This window comes from Cinclus cinclus, chromosome 2, assembly GCF_963662255.1.
Source record: "Cinclus cinclus chromosome 2, bCinCin1.1, whole genome shotgun sequence".
Lineage (NCBI taxonomy): Eukaryota > Metazoa > Chordata > Aves > Passeriformes > Cinclidae > Cinclus > Cinclus cinclus.
In genome coordinates this window covers 53,923,231-53,939,990 of record NC_085047.1, presented here as the reverse complement: position 1 = coordinate 53,939,990, position 16,760 = coordinate 53,923,231, and the positions used below count along the sequence as shown (strand labels likewise).

The 16,760-nt window shown below is 41.6% G+C and overlaps 1 protein-coding gene across 1 annotated transcript in view; it reads left to right on the top strand.

Moving 5' to 3' along the window:
* The window catches only part of LHFPL6 (LHFPL tetraspan subfamily member 6), a 133,200-nt gene extending 117,052 nt beyond the window's left edge, over positions 1 to 16,148 (top strand). The window contains exons 2-3 of the mRNA XM_062514726.1: positions 2,450 to 2,548; positions 15,241 to 16,148. Coding sequence (XP_062370710.1) covers positions 2,450 to 2,548; positions 15,241 to 15,359 — 218 coding nt within the window. The 3' untranslated portion in view covers positions 15,360 to 16,148. The remainder of the gene's footprint in view (positions 1 to 2,449; positions 2,549 to 15,240) is intronic.
* Positions 16,149 to 16,760: the final 612 nt, after the last annotated feature.

The window sequence follows — 16,760 nt, the reverse complement described above, 5'->3', positions numbered from 1 at the left end:
CCGTTTAATCTGGTCCAAGGCAGGCGGGTGCAATCCTGCCTTCCCCCCTACCCCCTGCATACATCTCCCTGCCCCTCGCAACAGAGCCCTTTGAGCATTTGCAAGGTCTTCCAGACAGTCTGTTCAAGTACACAGGTTGATTGCAAACAGCCCAGACAGGCTGGTTTGCTTTGGGCCAGAGCAGCTCCTGAGCTGTGGCTGCCCGGGCTGGCACTGGGTGCATCGCGGGCACCCCGAGCAGTGTGGGAAGGGGTCAGAGCCACGGCAGGACTGGCTGGGGCTGCCACTGTCCACTGGTCTGTGAATCTGACTCTGGCATTTGGGTCTTCTTCCCTTCTCCAGCCATTCTCATCATCTGTGGTGATGTTCCTCCTTGTCCTATGGGGTCCTGCCCCTTCCTAACACATCACCCACGCTGTCAGCGCTTCACAACACCTTTCTTACTTTAACATTTCAAGAGAGAATCAGCAGGGGCTTTTTTTTGAGAGTCTTAGGCTGTCTTTAACAAATGTAGACCCAGTTTTGGCCTAAATTCTCTTGTCTGAGAAACATCCTTTCTGAGACTTTAATTAGAAGTGATTCTCATTTACATGGATTCTACCAGCTGCCCTTAGCTTTATGGCCCTAGGGGGAAAAAAATTAAATGATACTGTGAAAGATATTAGTGAGGACATTAGAATCAACCAAACCCATATCAGGCAAAATTCTGAAAATACCTAGCATTCACATGTCCTTAATTGCTTTTTCTTCTGTCACAGCTGTTGGGTGAATGCTCCATCTGAGAGAGGGCTGCCTCAGGGATTTCTTTTTCATTATGTAGTGTAGATATGGAGACAGGAGCAGGCAATGACTGCTCAACAAGGGAAGGAATAAATAAGAAGGAAGAAGTGTTGCTCTTCTTGACCAACAAGAAGAAATTTGAACTTGGTGGAGGAAGATCCAGGGAGCTAATATTTGGCTTAAACATGGGCAGGTGTGCTTGGAGGAGCAGCAGAGAAGCTGCTGAGCTACTTTGCTAACAGCCAAAATGCTAAGAGCATTAAACATCTTTTGAAGAAAGATGAGATACCACTTCTGGACTTCAGTGCCTTATTCGGTGTGTCTTTGAGCAAATCAGGAACATGATAAAATGATTTCCATATCTTGCAGCAATATGAGAAGCTTAGGTATCTTGAGAATGGAGAGAGTAGAAAGGTATGGCAAGCTCCAGGCCCTGAGCCATAATCCCTCTCAGGACTCCTGTAAGACTGGTGTGATTTCCACAGTGACTCTCACAACACCCAGGGTTTTTCTGCACTGGGAGCATGGCAGCAGAAGTGTTTTGCCAGGGAGCACTGCTCCTTATTGTCAAGAGTGGAGGAGCAAGATTATATGAGGTCAAGAGGTATGCCCAAAGGCAGCAAGTGACAGCTGAAGGGCTTGAAACTTTGTGCTCTGCCTAGCAGGTAAAAGGCACCCCTGCAAACCTCGGGAGGGCCTGCTTGCTTTACAGCCTGTGAAGTGTCAGGTGCTTCTAGCCCATTATCTACACAGCGATTTGTTTCCAATCTCATAAATAAGATCTGACACAAAGGAGACAGTATTTAAATCTTGTAACATACATTGAAATGTTCTCTCTAGGCTGTGTGTGTAAAATGCTTTGCCAGCTATATCGGCCTTTTGGCGGCTGCTGCAGTGACAGCTGAGAATGCAATATGATAAAAATGCCACTTCTGCAAAATAGTCATGGTGCATGGGTGCATTGCTGATTCCCTATGATGTCTTGTGAAGGGACAGGATTTGCCAAAACACATATGTTTAGGCCAGCACTGGGGCCGGAGAAAGCAAAGTTCTTGTGAATGTTAAACCAAGTATGATAACAGGTAAATGACTCAAGACCTCAGTTGTTTCAGCTGAATGAATTAAGAAAATATTGTGGAATGTGTACCTGTAGTATGCATTGATCAAGTGGTATGAAGCCATTATTCCCTTGCTTTTGAAAGTGTGAAAAACAAAGCAAAATGGCAATAGATTAGCACAACTGTCAGTTTTCTTCATGAAACCTTGGTGGACCCTGGTTGATTGTTGTTTTAATTAATCTGAAGCAATCAGCTTGTAAATGCTTTCATTAACATGCTTCTATTTAACCACATATTTTGTATTCCAAACTGCATATTTAGCTATTCTGGAGAGTAGAAGAGGAGTCTAAAAGCTCTCCAATAAAAGCTGCAGAAGATGAGCATAGCTTCTGATGCTCAACAACTCAGACTGGCTCCAGCCTACAGACCAGCTCTAAAATTGCAGCAGAAGGCAGCAGTCCAAATGGTTTTCATCTGTTTTTAAGAGAAGAGACTTCTTTTTATCTGGGATTCACAAATTGCAGTTTGACACTTTGATTCCCAAGTGGCAGCCTGGGTTTAAGCCAATGGCAATTGCATGTATAAACTTCTATTTCCTTTTCTCTCCATAGGTTTGTTGATCGGCTCTGGTTGTGCCCTCTATCCTCTTGGCTGGGACAGTGAAGAAGTCAGACAAACCTGTGGTAACATTTCCAACCAGTTTGAATTGGGTGAGTCATCACCAGAGGATCTCAGCTGCATTAGACTCTTCTATGTGTTGGCCATAAAAGCAAACTAGGACATAAGCACAGTTTTGGAAACCAACCTAGCTGTGTGTGTAGGCTAATCGTATTGCATAATGCTGGAATGGTGCCAAGGCAGGGGATTCCAGATGGATCTCCTGAAATGTTTTCCAGAAGAACATTATAAATGAAAATATATGTAGATATGTATGTATTTATGCATATTTTAATAAATAAATCATATTTAATAGTCTTGCAGTATGGGAGCTAACACTCCTGGTGGTCATGACAGGGTAGACAGACGCATCCCATTGCAGCACAGGTCAATATAATTCTCCATAAGTGCAATTGGCTGTCTTTGAATTCTGGGATGCTTTCTAACACAAGCCTAGAGTGTATTTGCATGTTACTCACATACTTGGGAAGCTGGGAAATAACACTTGCACCCTGTTTGCCTTCTCCCAAACAAGCTATTTGTCTTACTGCTGCTGACTGCACTGCATCTGGAATGAGAGCCAGGGATGCAGCCAAACTGGGCTCACACCTGTGCTTTCTCTGCAGGGGCTTTAGAAAACAAGGAAGCAGCAGCAACCTAAGGATTAAGCAATGGGGATGATCAGGACCTGATGTTTGAATGCACATCCCAGTCCTTGCTTAGCTGGAAGGATCAGTGCAATTGTTGATACCCTTCTCTATAAGTACTCTCTGATTCTGTGTCAGTTGAGGAAGAGGGGAATTTGCAATCCTCCTGAAGGAGCATGAGGGACTGAGCACCTTGAGCCCCCACAGACTTGAGAGCTTCTGCTCTGAATCATACAGAGCTCCCCATTTCCAGCCCTTGCAAGCTAAACCTTAGTTAATCTTAGAAATTCTTTCCATAGGTGTGCGTGTAGGACTTGTGCAGCACCTGACAGTAATCTCAGTGAAAGTGGTAGTAGACAAAAATGGTCTCTTAGGGTTAAAGACAAACCTGCTGCATCATCTCTTGATTTTACACTGATGTTTCTGTCAGATTTCAGGATTAAGGAGATTTGCTTCCATCTCAGAGGTGTTCCTTGTCAAGATATGCAAAAGAATTGAGGTTGAAAGATAAAAAATTATTCTTTGGGAGAGATGCTCCAGGCCACTCTCGCCTACACAATTCTGTGGTGTTTTGAGTGCATTTGATCTGGCAAGCAACCAGAAATTCTCATAACCAATATCAGCACCCATCCCTACAGTGCCACTGATGTCTTATGAGCAACCACCTATGGGATTGCTCAGGGATTGTGTAGTGTGCTCTAAGAAGCATTACATTACCTTGTTGTTCTGAACTCTAATATCCTTCTGTGCTGTTGATATTGAATTTGCTCTTCAGCAAAGTATAAAAAGTTCCTGCAAATTTTTTATTCACGTGATAATAGAAAGATCTAAACACAGAGGAGAAAGAACAATAAGAACAGAAAGGTATAGTTAACTAGCTGGAAAAGAAATGTTCCAGAACTTAGATTCCCAGCTCCATGGAAAGGTGTGTCAAAGGATGTAGTAGAAAGACCAGGCAAAGCTCCATGGTAACTGTTGCAGGGAAGATTCAGGTTCATCACTGCCCATGGTCACTCCTGTGTGGAAGCCTGAAGTAATTCCTGGCCAGCCCACTGAGCAGCACTCCCTTTGAAAGGCCAGCTAGAACCTCACTGGTGCACGCTAGCTCCTGCTCTTCCATGCTAAGCAAGTGAGCAGCTCTGCTTCTGGGGTTCCAGCTTGTGTTCCATGTTTGTTCCCAGGTGCAGAAGAGTGTTACCTTCTAGGTTATTTCTCTGCAGAGTCTCAGGAAGGTGGATGTTGTGTCAGTGTGAGCTCTTCAAAGCACTTGGGCAGTTACAAACTGTTACCTTTAAACACTGCTGGGTCCACAGTCAGAGCAGAATCTCCAAGACCACCTTCACTGTCTCAATCTCGACTCATGAGTCAGATATTTGCATAAATTGTCACTTTGCCTTAAAAGTCAGTGAAGAAACCAATGTGAGAAATGTCATCTGACAGCTTTCCTTCCAGGTATGCATAAAGACCATGAGAAGTCTTGCATTAACTGTGAAGGCTCTCACTGTGTTTTCTGGACCTGGAGCACACAGCCCATGTGTGACACATGCCTAGGCTTGACAGCAGTGCTGGTCTCACTGATCTGCTGCAATCATATGTCAACACATTAATTAACAGATCATAATGAGAGCTGAAATTTGCTGCAGTGATTTCTGCTAGGCAGCCTTGCCACTAAACATCTCCTTTCCACATACATTGGCAGTGAACTTAAATGCTTGGGTGTGATACTTTTTTTACTTAATGTCAGTATCTGTTTGATGGTGTGTTATCAAAACCATCTGTAAAGAAGAGGTGCTGTCCGAGGGCCATTTAATCACCATGCTGCTCGTCTTTCATAAATACCTCTTGGTTGGTGATAACCCCAACCCTCTAGGTCTTTTCTGAATCATTGGAGACTGGCATACTCATTATAGCCTACAGGCCAAAAATGATATTTCAAAGACTTAATCTTACTAAGTCTCAAGACAAATTTAAGTAATTATTGCTTTCATTTGAATATTTAATTTGATTAAGCCGCAATGATATGCTTTCCGTTCCTGAGTGAAATGAGTTGTCTGAAGAACCATGCTGCATTCAAAATTCGCTCTCGGAAAATCTGAGCTGCTGTGAACCCTGCACTGGTGTGCTAATGGGAGAAAAGGCAGTGATGGGAGTGCTGGTCCTGCAACCCCTGCTGCTGTGGGTGCCAATGAGGATGACACAGAGAGGATAATTCAGCTCACAGTTGCTCTCACAGGAGATGTGTTCACAGGAATGCTGATCAACAGACAGCATTCAGCCTTCTCTTCCAGGATGGCAGAGCGAGTGCTGCAGCCTGGGCCACAGGGAACATGTGTGTGCAGCTGGGAGTGTCAAAGCTCAACAGGTTTGACCACAGAGCCAACAAAGGTGGAGGTTCAGCACTGGTGCTTGTTCCGGACTTAGAAAAAGTAAGAGGGGAAAATTGTTGAGGATGAAGGTAGAAAATAAGAGCCAGGAGCTGCAATCTATACTATAGGAGGATGAAGAAGAGCAAGAGGCAGATACAGATGAGGCACTACAAGAACTCTCTTGAGAAGCAGCTGAATATATATTCACAGAAGCACCATGATATGTAATGGTAACCAGAAATATACTAGAATTAGTAATTAAATGAAAATTTTTGCTTAATGTAAACATGACAAACCCCTATTCCCATAACATGCTCATAACTAGAGAGAATAAATAAATAGCAATGCTAAGAACCCAGAAAAAAGGCCTAATCTTTAGTGGGTGTGCTAGATAAGAAATGCTTCTCCATGTCTTCAGGCACTCTGAAAAGGCATTAGACCAATAGGCACTCCAAATAATTGTGAAGAGGGGACCTCTCCCTCCACCCTGACAAACACACACATTTCTGTGTAGATTCCAGAGTAGTATTTAAAAAAGCTGCAGGAAAAATAACTATGACTTTAATTTAAGTGGATTTTAGTATTCTTTTCTAGAAAACCTGAGCTGACATTGGGAAATACCCAGCAGTTTACTGCTGTCTTTAAAAATGGATATTTATTTGGTTTTTATTAAGTGAACTATATCCAAAGGATTTACTTAAACTTTTATGTATTTAATTGGGCTAATTTTTTGCAATCAAATAAAAGTGGTTGTATAGCTCAATCTCTGACAAAGAGGATTTATTCTTCAAATGAAGATACCCTGCCAAGGACAACTCAATTTTTTGATTAAATTACATTCAATAGATGAGCTGTTTTGCAAATAGGGACAGGGAATAACCTCCATAAATAGACACCATAAAGACCTCCATAAAGAGGCTGGTGCACCTGTAGAAGGGCTTGCTCCCTGTTCTTCTCTAGAAATAGTTTTGCCATCATGAAAAGAAGCACATTGATAGATTAGGCCTTTGAGAAATTACTTCTTGCAAATCTTGTTGAGAGGTTAAGGCCATGATAGGTCTGTGCTGTGTTGTTCTGCTTGCAGTTCCCAGCTTCCCAGCAGTCAGCATGACCTGTATGGAGGTGTTGAAGCCCTGCTTCCTATTGCAGTGTCTCATGTGGATCACAAGTCACACGTGGAGCAGAGTTCTCACTGAAACACTAGATTATGAACAGGAGAAATCTTCTACCTCTGTTTAGGGTGTTAACTCCTAGAAATAGGGCAATACAAATAAATAGGGGCAAGAAAAAAAGAGATGTTTATGTTTAAAACCAGCCAAGTTGCTTGCTCGTTGACTGAGTCAAAGTCTGTACTCTAATCTGGCAAGAGGCTAATAGTGCCTGAGGTAGACACTGGAGTAGGGAATGAGCAGTGCTCAAAGGGACTGCCTTTCACTGAGGATGGATCAAAATCATCTTAATCTCTTGTCACCATGCAAACTGGTACTGTTATGTTGTATTATTCATACCCTGGACTTGCCTGTGGGCCCATGCAGGGAAGCAGTGACGTGGCACAGCAGGAAGGACAGAGCTGCTGACTGAAGGGTGTAAAAGTGAGTCAGATCTACAAAATCCCTGGGTCTGCAAAAGGAATTAGCAGGCAATTTCCCAGAAGTAACTGTCATTATGGCATATCATATAGCACACATTCAATTCTGCTGAGCTAGAGGCGCTTACACCATTTTGTTTTCATTTCTAAATGTAATGTACTAGAAAAACAGATGAAAAAGGAGTATTTTATCAGAAAATTCATTAAAGTGAGGGACTCTGCATTAACATGAGAGTATGCACAAAAAAGAAGACTGCACTAGACATTTGCAAAAGCTTCCACATTCGGCATATTTAAGCTGTGTGAAGAAACCTTCTGAACTTACATGTCTGTTTTAAAGGGGCATTGTGAGTATACACGTTTGAACACTTTGTATTAGTTTTGAAAGTCTAAAATCAATGTGAGACTTCATTTTTGTCCATTGATTTGCCTGGATGTGCGTGTAGAAACTGCTCAGTTTTACACGCCGATTTCTGTTGCAATAGGTGCAGAGGCAGCCAAGTTCCACAGAAGGTCCCAGAGAGGTCAGGGCATGCTCAATTTAATTCACAAAATTGAGCCTCAGCTGGCATCTGGTGAAACAGCACTACAAGACCAATACCTAAAAGCCCAAACAGCAAAATGTTTATCTAGAGTAGGATTCACTTATTGAAACATAGATGATTCATGTCATCACATGCCACCAGCTGCCGCTTCCCAACCACCAGATGTATGAAGTGATACCAGAGGTACTTATTATCCAAAAAGAATGAAGACACAAAATTTAAGATAAATGCAATTTTTAAAGGGAATTTTGTTGAACCAATTGGAAGGCATTTTTTCTTTTTTCGGCAAAATATTCTGCCTTCACAGCCAGAGATATCCTTGACCTAAACAAGGGGGGTCCAGCTGCAGCAGCAACCAAAGCAAATAGCTCCAAACACACACCTTTGCTTGCTGTTTGTGGCAGGTCATCTGTCTGTAGACTGCTGTGAAAGGGCTCACCTGGCCAAAGTCGCTGTCTAGAGAGAGACTTAAAAGCCTGGCTCCCATCCTGAACTAAACAAGCAGCTGGATTGGCCTCAAAAACTCTCAGGAATTTCTCTCCTGATGGATATTTGTTTAAAAAAATCATTATTAGTAAGGTTCTTTGCCACTTTTAGAGGGCTTGAAATATCTTAAGGAAAACTGTTGACTTGATAATTATGTTTGCTGTGGAAGTGTTAGAGTGAATGATCTTTAAAGCACTTCCCAAGCAAACAGTGCAGTTACTGAAACAGCATAAAAACCCCACAGAAAGCAGTGTGGATGTAAAAAAGGCTTTGTCAACTATTTAATTTTTCTTAGGTGGCATAATTTCATCATCTGGCTGAGTGTTGACATAGAGTGCCAAAGAATCAAGAAAAGGATTTTGAAGTGAGGACAATTTGTTAGAATCCTATAAAAGACAAAATATTCAAAGGTGTTTTTCTGTGAGCAATCTGTCTGAAAAAGGCATTTTTCTTGTTTGCATATCCTCTGCAAACAGCATGGAGATTTCATGCATTCATTTTTTGACTGGTGCTGAGCACAACCTTTACAAGCACACTTGAGCTGCAGCTGCTGCGTTCTTAGATAAATGACTGAGTAAACTACATGCTAGTAAAAGGAAGTATTCCATCAAGAAACATTTCCTCTTTAGTGCTGCCCAGCTTCCATTCTTTGTAAGCTTTTAAGGTCCACATACATTCTCTCTAACACAAGAAGAGACTATTTACAAGAGCATGTAGTGACAGGACAAGGGTGAATCACTTCAAACTGAAAGAGTAGGTTTAGATATTAGGAAGAAATTCTTTACTGTGGTGGTGAGGCACCGGCACAGGATGCCCAGAGAAACTGTGGATGCCCCATCCCTGTCAGTGTTCAAAGCCAGGCTGGATGATCTGAGCAACCTGGTCTAGTGGAAGGTGTCCCTGCCCACGACAGAGGGGGTGGAACTAGATGATCTTTAAGGTCCCTTCCAGCCCTGTCCATTCTATCATTCTATGATAAGGCACATGCACTTGTTGCCAGAATTAGACATGGTCATGCACCTTCTGCAGTCAGGAGCATCCAGAAAGGGACTCAGACCATCTGGACCAAGTATTTAGTGTTCTTTATTATTCAAAAAGTGCAACTGAACTGGTTGTTTGGAATCCTTTCCCAGTTAAAAGGGAGAAAAATAGGAGCTACCAGAGCAGGGTTCATCTGCTGTACTTTACATGTTTACTTTAGAGGAAATACAACACACTTTTGTAAGTGACTTTTCTTCTTCATCATCTCTGAAGGGAGTCTGGGGTACTGATGCAGTGTGAATCTCAGCATTGTGTATGTTCAAAGGGAGGCAAAATTGATTTCAGTTCTGCAGTAGGTGAGCTTTTTGCTGACTTCTTGCGGGAGGCTGAGAGAGCTCCTCATTAGCAGCACATAAGCTATTTGCTCCTGGGAATTTGAACATCGTAATTGACACTGGGTATTGGTTTCTCCTTCACTGTTCTATTATAAATGCACACTTACAGCAAATTTGAGGTTTGATTAAACAAAATTATGCGATCCTCCAAAGAAAGGAGGATTTGATCATATATATGAGTGAGTATCAGCACACAGCAGGACTCAGGAATGTCAAGTTGGCAATTTTTTCCCCACTTTTTTACCCTTCAGAACTTTATGAGATTTTATGCATTTAGTTACAGACCAATTCTAAGTAACCAAAATAGCTTGAAAAAAAAAATGCATACATTAAAAAAACATATTTTTTTTAGAAGATAAACCCGTTGTGAAAGTCATATCTGTGCAACAGAAAAAGCAACCAGCTCTACTGAATTCATTATTTTGTATCAGGCTGCTTGCTGAGCTGCAGTTTTACCTTATATAGTGTTATCTTTTGTTTCACATAACTACTTTAATTCCTTCTGGATGCATTCCAAGTTTCAACTTCTTTTCCTGTTTTTGCTGCTGATTTCACATGACAGTTTTTCACTGTTGCTGTGTCAAGAGAAAGATCTTCAGCTATTTAATTTATCTTGGCTTTGTTTCAAAATAATTTTTCCTTCTTATTAATTAGCTGATTATCTTTTACATTCATTTATGTCTTTTATATTTCCAAATCCCATTATATTGCTTAGCATCACACTCTATTTTTTATTCTAACTACTTTTCCAACACCCTGATTGATTATATGAATTCCCATTCTCTATAGTACTGTATTCTCATGTGAACCTGTTAATTAGAATTCCTGCACAACTTCTTGGAAGTAGGAATTGTAGGTTTTATTTTTGAAGGTATATAATTTGTTCTCTGCAGTCTGGATAATTCTGAAACCTTTTCTCCTTCAACTTGGAAAATAGGCTTTACTTAAGGTTAATTGATTAGAGTTTGCCAAATACTCCAGACTGCAAGTGCAGGATAGTCTTAAAATTAACACCAAAAAAAGGTACAAATATTTAAGATACTAAGTCTTGCAATTAACAGGTTTGCATCCAAGACACTTTCATATTCAGGATATTTTTTCATAAGTGGCAATTATTGGTTATTTTAGATTAAACCATATGTTATTTCCAAGACCTTGATAACTATATGTGATAATTATTTATAAGACATCATGAATAGAAATCCTGGTAAAATTATGCTTTGGCAACTGGATCCTGGCACAGCGCCATGGTAGATCAAGCATCTTCATATTTTCTGTTGGCAAATTTTACTCACTTCCAAATTTGTCCTGATCTTTATTTGCCTATATATTTAAGAGGAGGAGGGGAGCAAGGGGATGCATATCCTGGCCTTGAAGATCACATTAGAAATCAGTAAAGGAATGGAAATGCTTTATAGTAAGCCTATTCATCACTGCAAATCTACCTTTCCGCATTTACTGATTTCTTTTGGTTTAGTAAATGTTGTCTTATGTTTCATGGGACTCTTTTCTGCAAATCTTCTTTTGATAGTGTTCTTACCATAATTTTTGTACTCTGTCCTCAGGGATCATTATTTTTCTCAATCTTCTTAAAAAAAGAGTGCAATGTTTTCAGTCTTTCATTCCTTCTCTTGCCTGAAAAATGGCCATCTATGCCTATAGTTTCCAGCTCCATGATTCTGTTATTTCAGTGTTCATCGTCACACTCTCTTGCTGCCAATCCCAGTAAAACAAAGGTGAAAATAAAGTTCTTAATGGCTGGCTACAAACTTATCTGAGCCAATTTAGACAGTCCTGCTTCACTGAACAACCAAGAGTTCCAATTATTTATGCTCTCTTAAAAACAAACAAACAAAAAAAATCTGGAATTAACTAAGTGTTGAAGTGCTGAAGCCACAGCTTCTCCCTCAGTACGGACCTGTCAGGTGAAGACTGATTTGCTAAAAGCAACACCAGTTCTGTGCAGAGAAGCAAGCTGCTGTGATGCATGTCATCTCCATCAGCTAGAAGAGCACTTTAGCTGCTGGGAATTTACTTTGGCACAAACTCAGATCTAGCCCATCTTAGAAGCAAGAACATGTACACATTCTTGCTTGCATCTCCACACCCTCAATGGATAGGGACTCTTCTACCTATGAATATATATATGTGTGTATTCCTATGCAACTTTCAGGGAACAACAAAGCTTTTGTGCTTTTCTATGTGTGCGAAAATTGACATGGTTTCAATGACTGCTTTAATTCTATCAAGTATTTAGGCAGTGTTGCTTTTTATTTTAGAACTTTGACATTAAAAAAAAAAAGAAAAGAAGGAAACTGCAATACTGGATTTCTAATCTTTTAGAAAGGACAGGCTCCATGAGCAAACTGCTCTCTTTGATGGTTGAATTTAAGCCCCAGTTCTCCAAATCTCTTCAACATTTGCTTACCACTGAAACATGGCCAGTTCTGTTTGTGTCAGTGCAGTAATAGCTTCTCAACTCTGCTTTTTATAAAGCTTCCTGTTCCTTTTTAAATGAGTGGTTTATATCAATGTGAAGCAGAAATAATTTTGCAATTTAAACTGCAACTAAATTACCCAATTATTGATAACCAACAATCTCTAGGATGCAGTAGACTAAAATAGGCCATACATGTCATAAAATGAGAACACCAAAGCAGAAACAGTAACTCCAAAATGTTTTCATCCTTGTGTAATATAGTGTTATAAAAAGCCCATCATTCTTTCATTTTGACATGTGGCTATGCAATGTAGGCATTCATTACAATGGGTACCTTTGAGGTGGATTATCTCTGGTCTTGTATTTATCCTTAACTATACTTGCAATGAAAAGTATAGCGAAGGCCTATACCCTCAGGTGCCTGCCATGCTGCAGGCTCTTTTTCAGCACAGCACCTTGAAATTCTGTTCTGCTCAGCATCATCCAAGTACAGATCAAGCTATTCTTTCCAAGGCCTCCCACTGCTCTTGACATGGGCTGGAAATAATGGCCAAGTTTATTGCTGTGTTATTATTGCTCTAAGGTTCAAGCTCCTAGCTCTTTCATACATTCCCCTGCTCTCCCATTCTTTCATTTGTTCATCTTGACCCAGTTCACAATTGTGAATTACACTGCATTTGTTAGATCAAGAGGCTGCCTGCCTGCTGTGTGTCAGAGCATTTAAGTAGGGCAACAGTCCTTTAGGTAAATGAAGCATGGTATGGAGAAATAAATGTTATTCTCTTCAGGCAAGAGTGAATGTGTGTGTTGTATCCATTGAACACATCTCTGACATTGATTTAACAGTTCTTTCCTCTTAATATGCATCACACATACTCTCTCCCACTGTCAAAGTACAAAAGTTGAAATCACACGATGCAAAAGGTCAAATTTACTTCATTCTGTCCTGCTTGGGTTACAGCTTTGGGCAGTGCTACCAGATGAATCTTTAAACTCTTTTAAAAGTAGTATTTTAACATTTATTTACTCTACCACTCTACCAGGAAATATCATGATGAAAAAAAAGCTACTTTTTCAAGCTGCAACTACAATTCTTTAGTAGTTTTTGGAATATTTCACAATTTCAAATGACCTATCAGACGATGTCCATCTCATCTCAAGAAATGCTGTAGCACACCCTACCCTGGTATAAACATGATCATTTTCAAAGCAATCCAGAATAACAGTAACAGTGAATAACAACGGGCATAACACTTAAAGGTTTCAGTGGCAAAAGCCCCACTTTAGTGTTACAGCCTATTTTTATCCAGTTTTCCAAGTTATTGTGTTTAATTTTAATTGGGCAACAACTTTCTTTCTACTCAGTTCATTGGTTAGAAGGTGCTTGTGTCTGTACGTGCTAAGACTCTTTACACAGCTGTTTACATATTTTCTTCACGGATTCTCATGGCATAGACTTTTTTCTTTTTCACAGGTTCAACCTGTTTTTCTCACAAGAATAGGTTGTTATGCAAATTGATTTTCATTCTTAGATTCTTTCTCATGGGAACTTAACAGGCTAGCTGTTAATTCAGCTGAGCAAGGCCTGATTTTATAGGGCCTTTCTTTTATAAGGTTTTACCTATATGCAACAATCCAGTGAGTTTAAACATCTGGTGCAGGGTTAAGACTGTTTTTGAAATTCCCAACAGAAGCTAAGGACAGGGTGTGTACACAGGCAAAGCAGTAGGAGGCCCAGAGACAGGTCTCTCCATGGACTGCTGAATGACTGGGCAAGTGTCAGCATCAGGGACATTGCCAGGCACTTGACAGATCTCCAGAGTTTCTGGTGGCATTCTTTTCAGGAAGTCAGACTCTCAGTGTGGTCTTCTGTAAGGAAGGCAAGAATGGTGCTACCTACAGAGCACAACTAGATGACAGAGCCAGGTAAATCTCTCTGTCTGCTCCAGCACATTAAGGAGAGTGGCTAGTGAGCTCAAGCCAAGGCAGCAAGTCCTCAAGTCTTCTTGGTCACATCAGGATCTTTATTTTACTGGACCTTTTTAAAATAAAAATTTGTGAGGGTTATGAAGAAAAAAACCAAAACAAGTATTATGCTTCCTGCTGTGGTGTCAGCCTGGGATATTCAAAGTGATCAGGAGCATAAGTGTTGCCTCCCACCAATGTCTCCTTACAAAGCCTGCCAGACAATACCCTGCAGACAGTCGGTGGCAATGCTGTCTGCCTTGAGGCATGTGAATGCCTTGGACATGTTAAGATGAACAGACATTTTGTGTTTCTTGTGCCTAAGGCAGGATTAACTGAATTGATAATTTTCTGAACCTCAAGCCTGGCCTTTGGGGATGCCATTGGGACAGAATACCAACATGACACTTATTTCTAGATGGAAACTTTGTTGATACTGTCTGTTCTCTGAAGGGAAAAATGGCTTCTGCTGCTTTTGGGAAGGCTGGGAAAGAAGTGTTGCATTGCTGCTTGTGCCTTAGTGAGAGCACACACTGCTCAAAGCAGGGTGGTATCACCCGAGGTGTCAACAATACAGGAAGAACCTCAGTGGTAACAAGTCCCAAGCACTGAAAAAAGACAAAGATGATGCAGCCCAAGTGAAACTTACTTTTGAGATGAGTTGAAATCCTGAAGAGCAGCATCATCCATCTCCTTGCTTTTGGAGCTCTCTAAAGAGGCTTCCTCCCTGCTGCAGCTGCTGTTTTCCTGATCTCCTCCCCTGCTGCAAGCACAGTGCCTGAAAGGGAAAGAATCACTTTATGGTCCACTGTGAGATTCCCCAGCACCATGTACTGGTGATGAGTTTGACTGTATAAAGATGCTGAGGCCTTTAAATTGATTCAAAGCCATATTGTGGCACTCATTAGACAGAAGCTCAGTGAAGTTTTAAACAGTGGGTTGTGACCTCGGGTGGGGATAGGGAAATTTGTCTCTACTTTTATTTCTGGTCTTTGTGCTTTCCTTGTCACAGCAGCCCCCATGCAGGTGATCCCCTGACAGCACATTCCTTTGGAGGCAGTCAGGGTCGATGCCCGTGTGTGAGGGGGACGTGAGCAGGTGCCCCATGCCCTGGGTTATGGTCACTCGGCAGTTCCCGGCCACATCTTGCCTCAAACTCCCCCATTGCAGCGGCAGGGCCTGAATTGCACCCCGTGTTCCCTGTCGGAGGTGGGGAGACAAGTGGGCCAAAATCTCAGAGGAGCGTTTTCCTGGGCGGGCAGGAGGGGAGGGTGGTGGCGGCGGCATTTCCCCCGTCTGACATTCCCCCATGTCCCTGTGTTTGCCTTGCAGGGACCTGCCACATCGGCTGGGCCTACTACTGCACGGGCGGCGGCGCGGCGGCCGCCATGCTGCTCTGCACTTGGCTCGCCTGCTTCTCGGGCAAGAAGCAGAAGCAATACCCCTACTGAGGCAGCCTGGGCACGGGCCCTGCCAGGCTCACCCGGGTCTACTGGACAGCAGTGACGGACAAGGAATTTTCAAGTGCTTTTTCTCAGGAGCGGGACGGTGACGGCCCCAGGGTGGCAGGGAGGTGAAGGGCAGTGCGAAGCCACCCGTCCGGGCTGGGCAGGGACAGGCTCTCTCACCCGAGCCTGCTCAGGGTCTGCTCCACACAAATATAAGCAAGGAAAACTCTGCTTTGGCAAATGGTGAAATCCTGCATGCACCAATTACTGAACAGGCTGGTGAGGGGTGGTGGCAGCGCCCACGTGCTGGGGTAGCGCCTGGCAGCCCCTCAGTGCGGCGCTCCCAAAAGCACACACGCACGCACGCACAGATGTTGACCATGGCACAAAATAAGTAGCGAGGAAACTTTTTTTTTTGGTGCGATTCTTCTTTTCCTTTCTATTTTCTTTTTTTTTTTTTTTTTTTACTTCTCTCTGGTGGTTTAAGACTTGGTGTTGCAACACTTTTTTAATCTATACATTAAATTTAATAAAAGGACCAATAAGCCACTTTATCAGTATTTTGTATAATCTCTATACATTTTTCTTCCCCAAACATTTATCCACTGCTTATTCAGCCCTATATAACTTTTGTTAAGACTCTGTGTTTTCAGCATTATTACAAAATGCAACCTAATTACTTGGCATATGTACCCTTACTATAGTACTTTTTTTGAAATGCAGTAAATGGACGTTTTCCCGTCCATTGGAAATTCCACTCATGGTACTGTAGAGCTCTGTTGGTTACATACAACTAACAGCAAACTTCTTCCAGACATAGATTTCTGTTGCTGTTATGTTTAGCTCATTGATGTTGTATTGTGCTGTACCATGTTTATTATTTCGATATTCATTTTTGTAAAATATATATATAATATGTGCTATTTTATGTTTGTATTTGAAAAATCTCTGTAAATAAACTTTTCTTTGATCAGTATTTGCAATGTATAGTTGTGCCAGTAGATGAAACAGTTCCTTCCCAAATCCCCACTGGAAAAATTCTCAGAAATACTCATGACTTTAATAACCACACTGTATCTTTTTACCCTGTAAAACACAGGCACATTTAGGGTTTAGTTACACTGCCTGAGGATAGACATCTACTGCCACTGGAGACATTCAGGCATATTCCACATTTTTGCCTGCTTTGTCAGGTGTCCTGTAAGATTTCAGCAAGACCTTCCCCATTTTGTCCTGGCTGCTGCAGACTCAGAATTCACACAAAACTGTAAATCCCAGTTTAGCCAGCTGTAATAAACCTTTACTTCCTTAACACCAGTAACTCTGATCAAATACCCACCAGACAGCATTCTCTGCATGGTACACTATGCCTGTACATAAAAAACTTTAAAAATCAATTTTTAT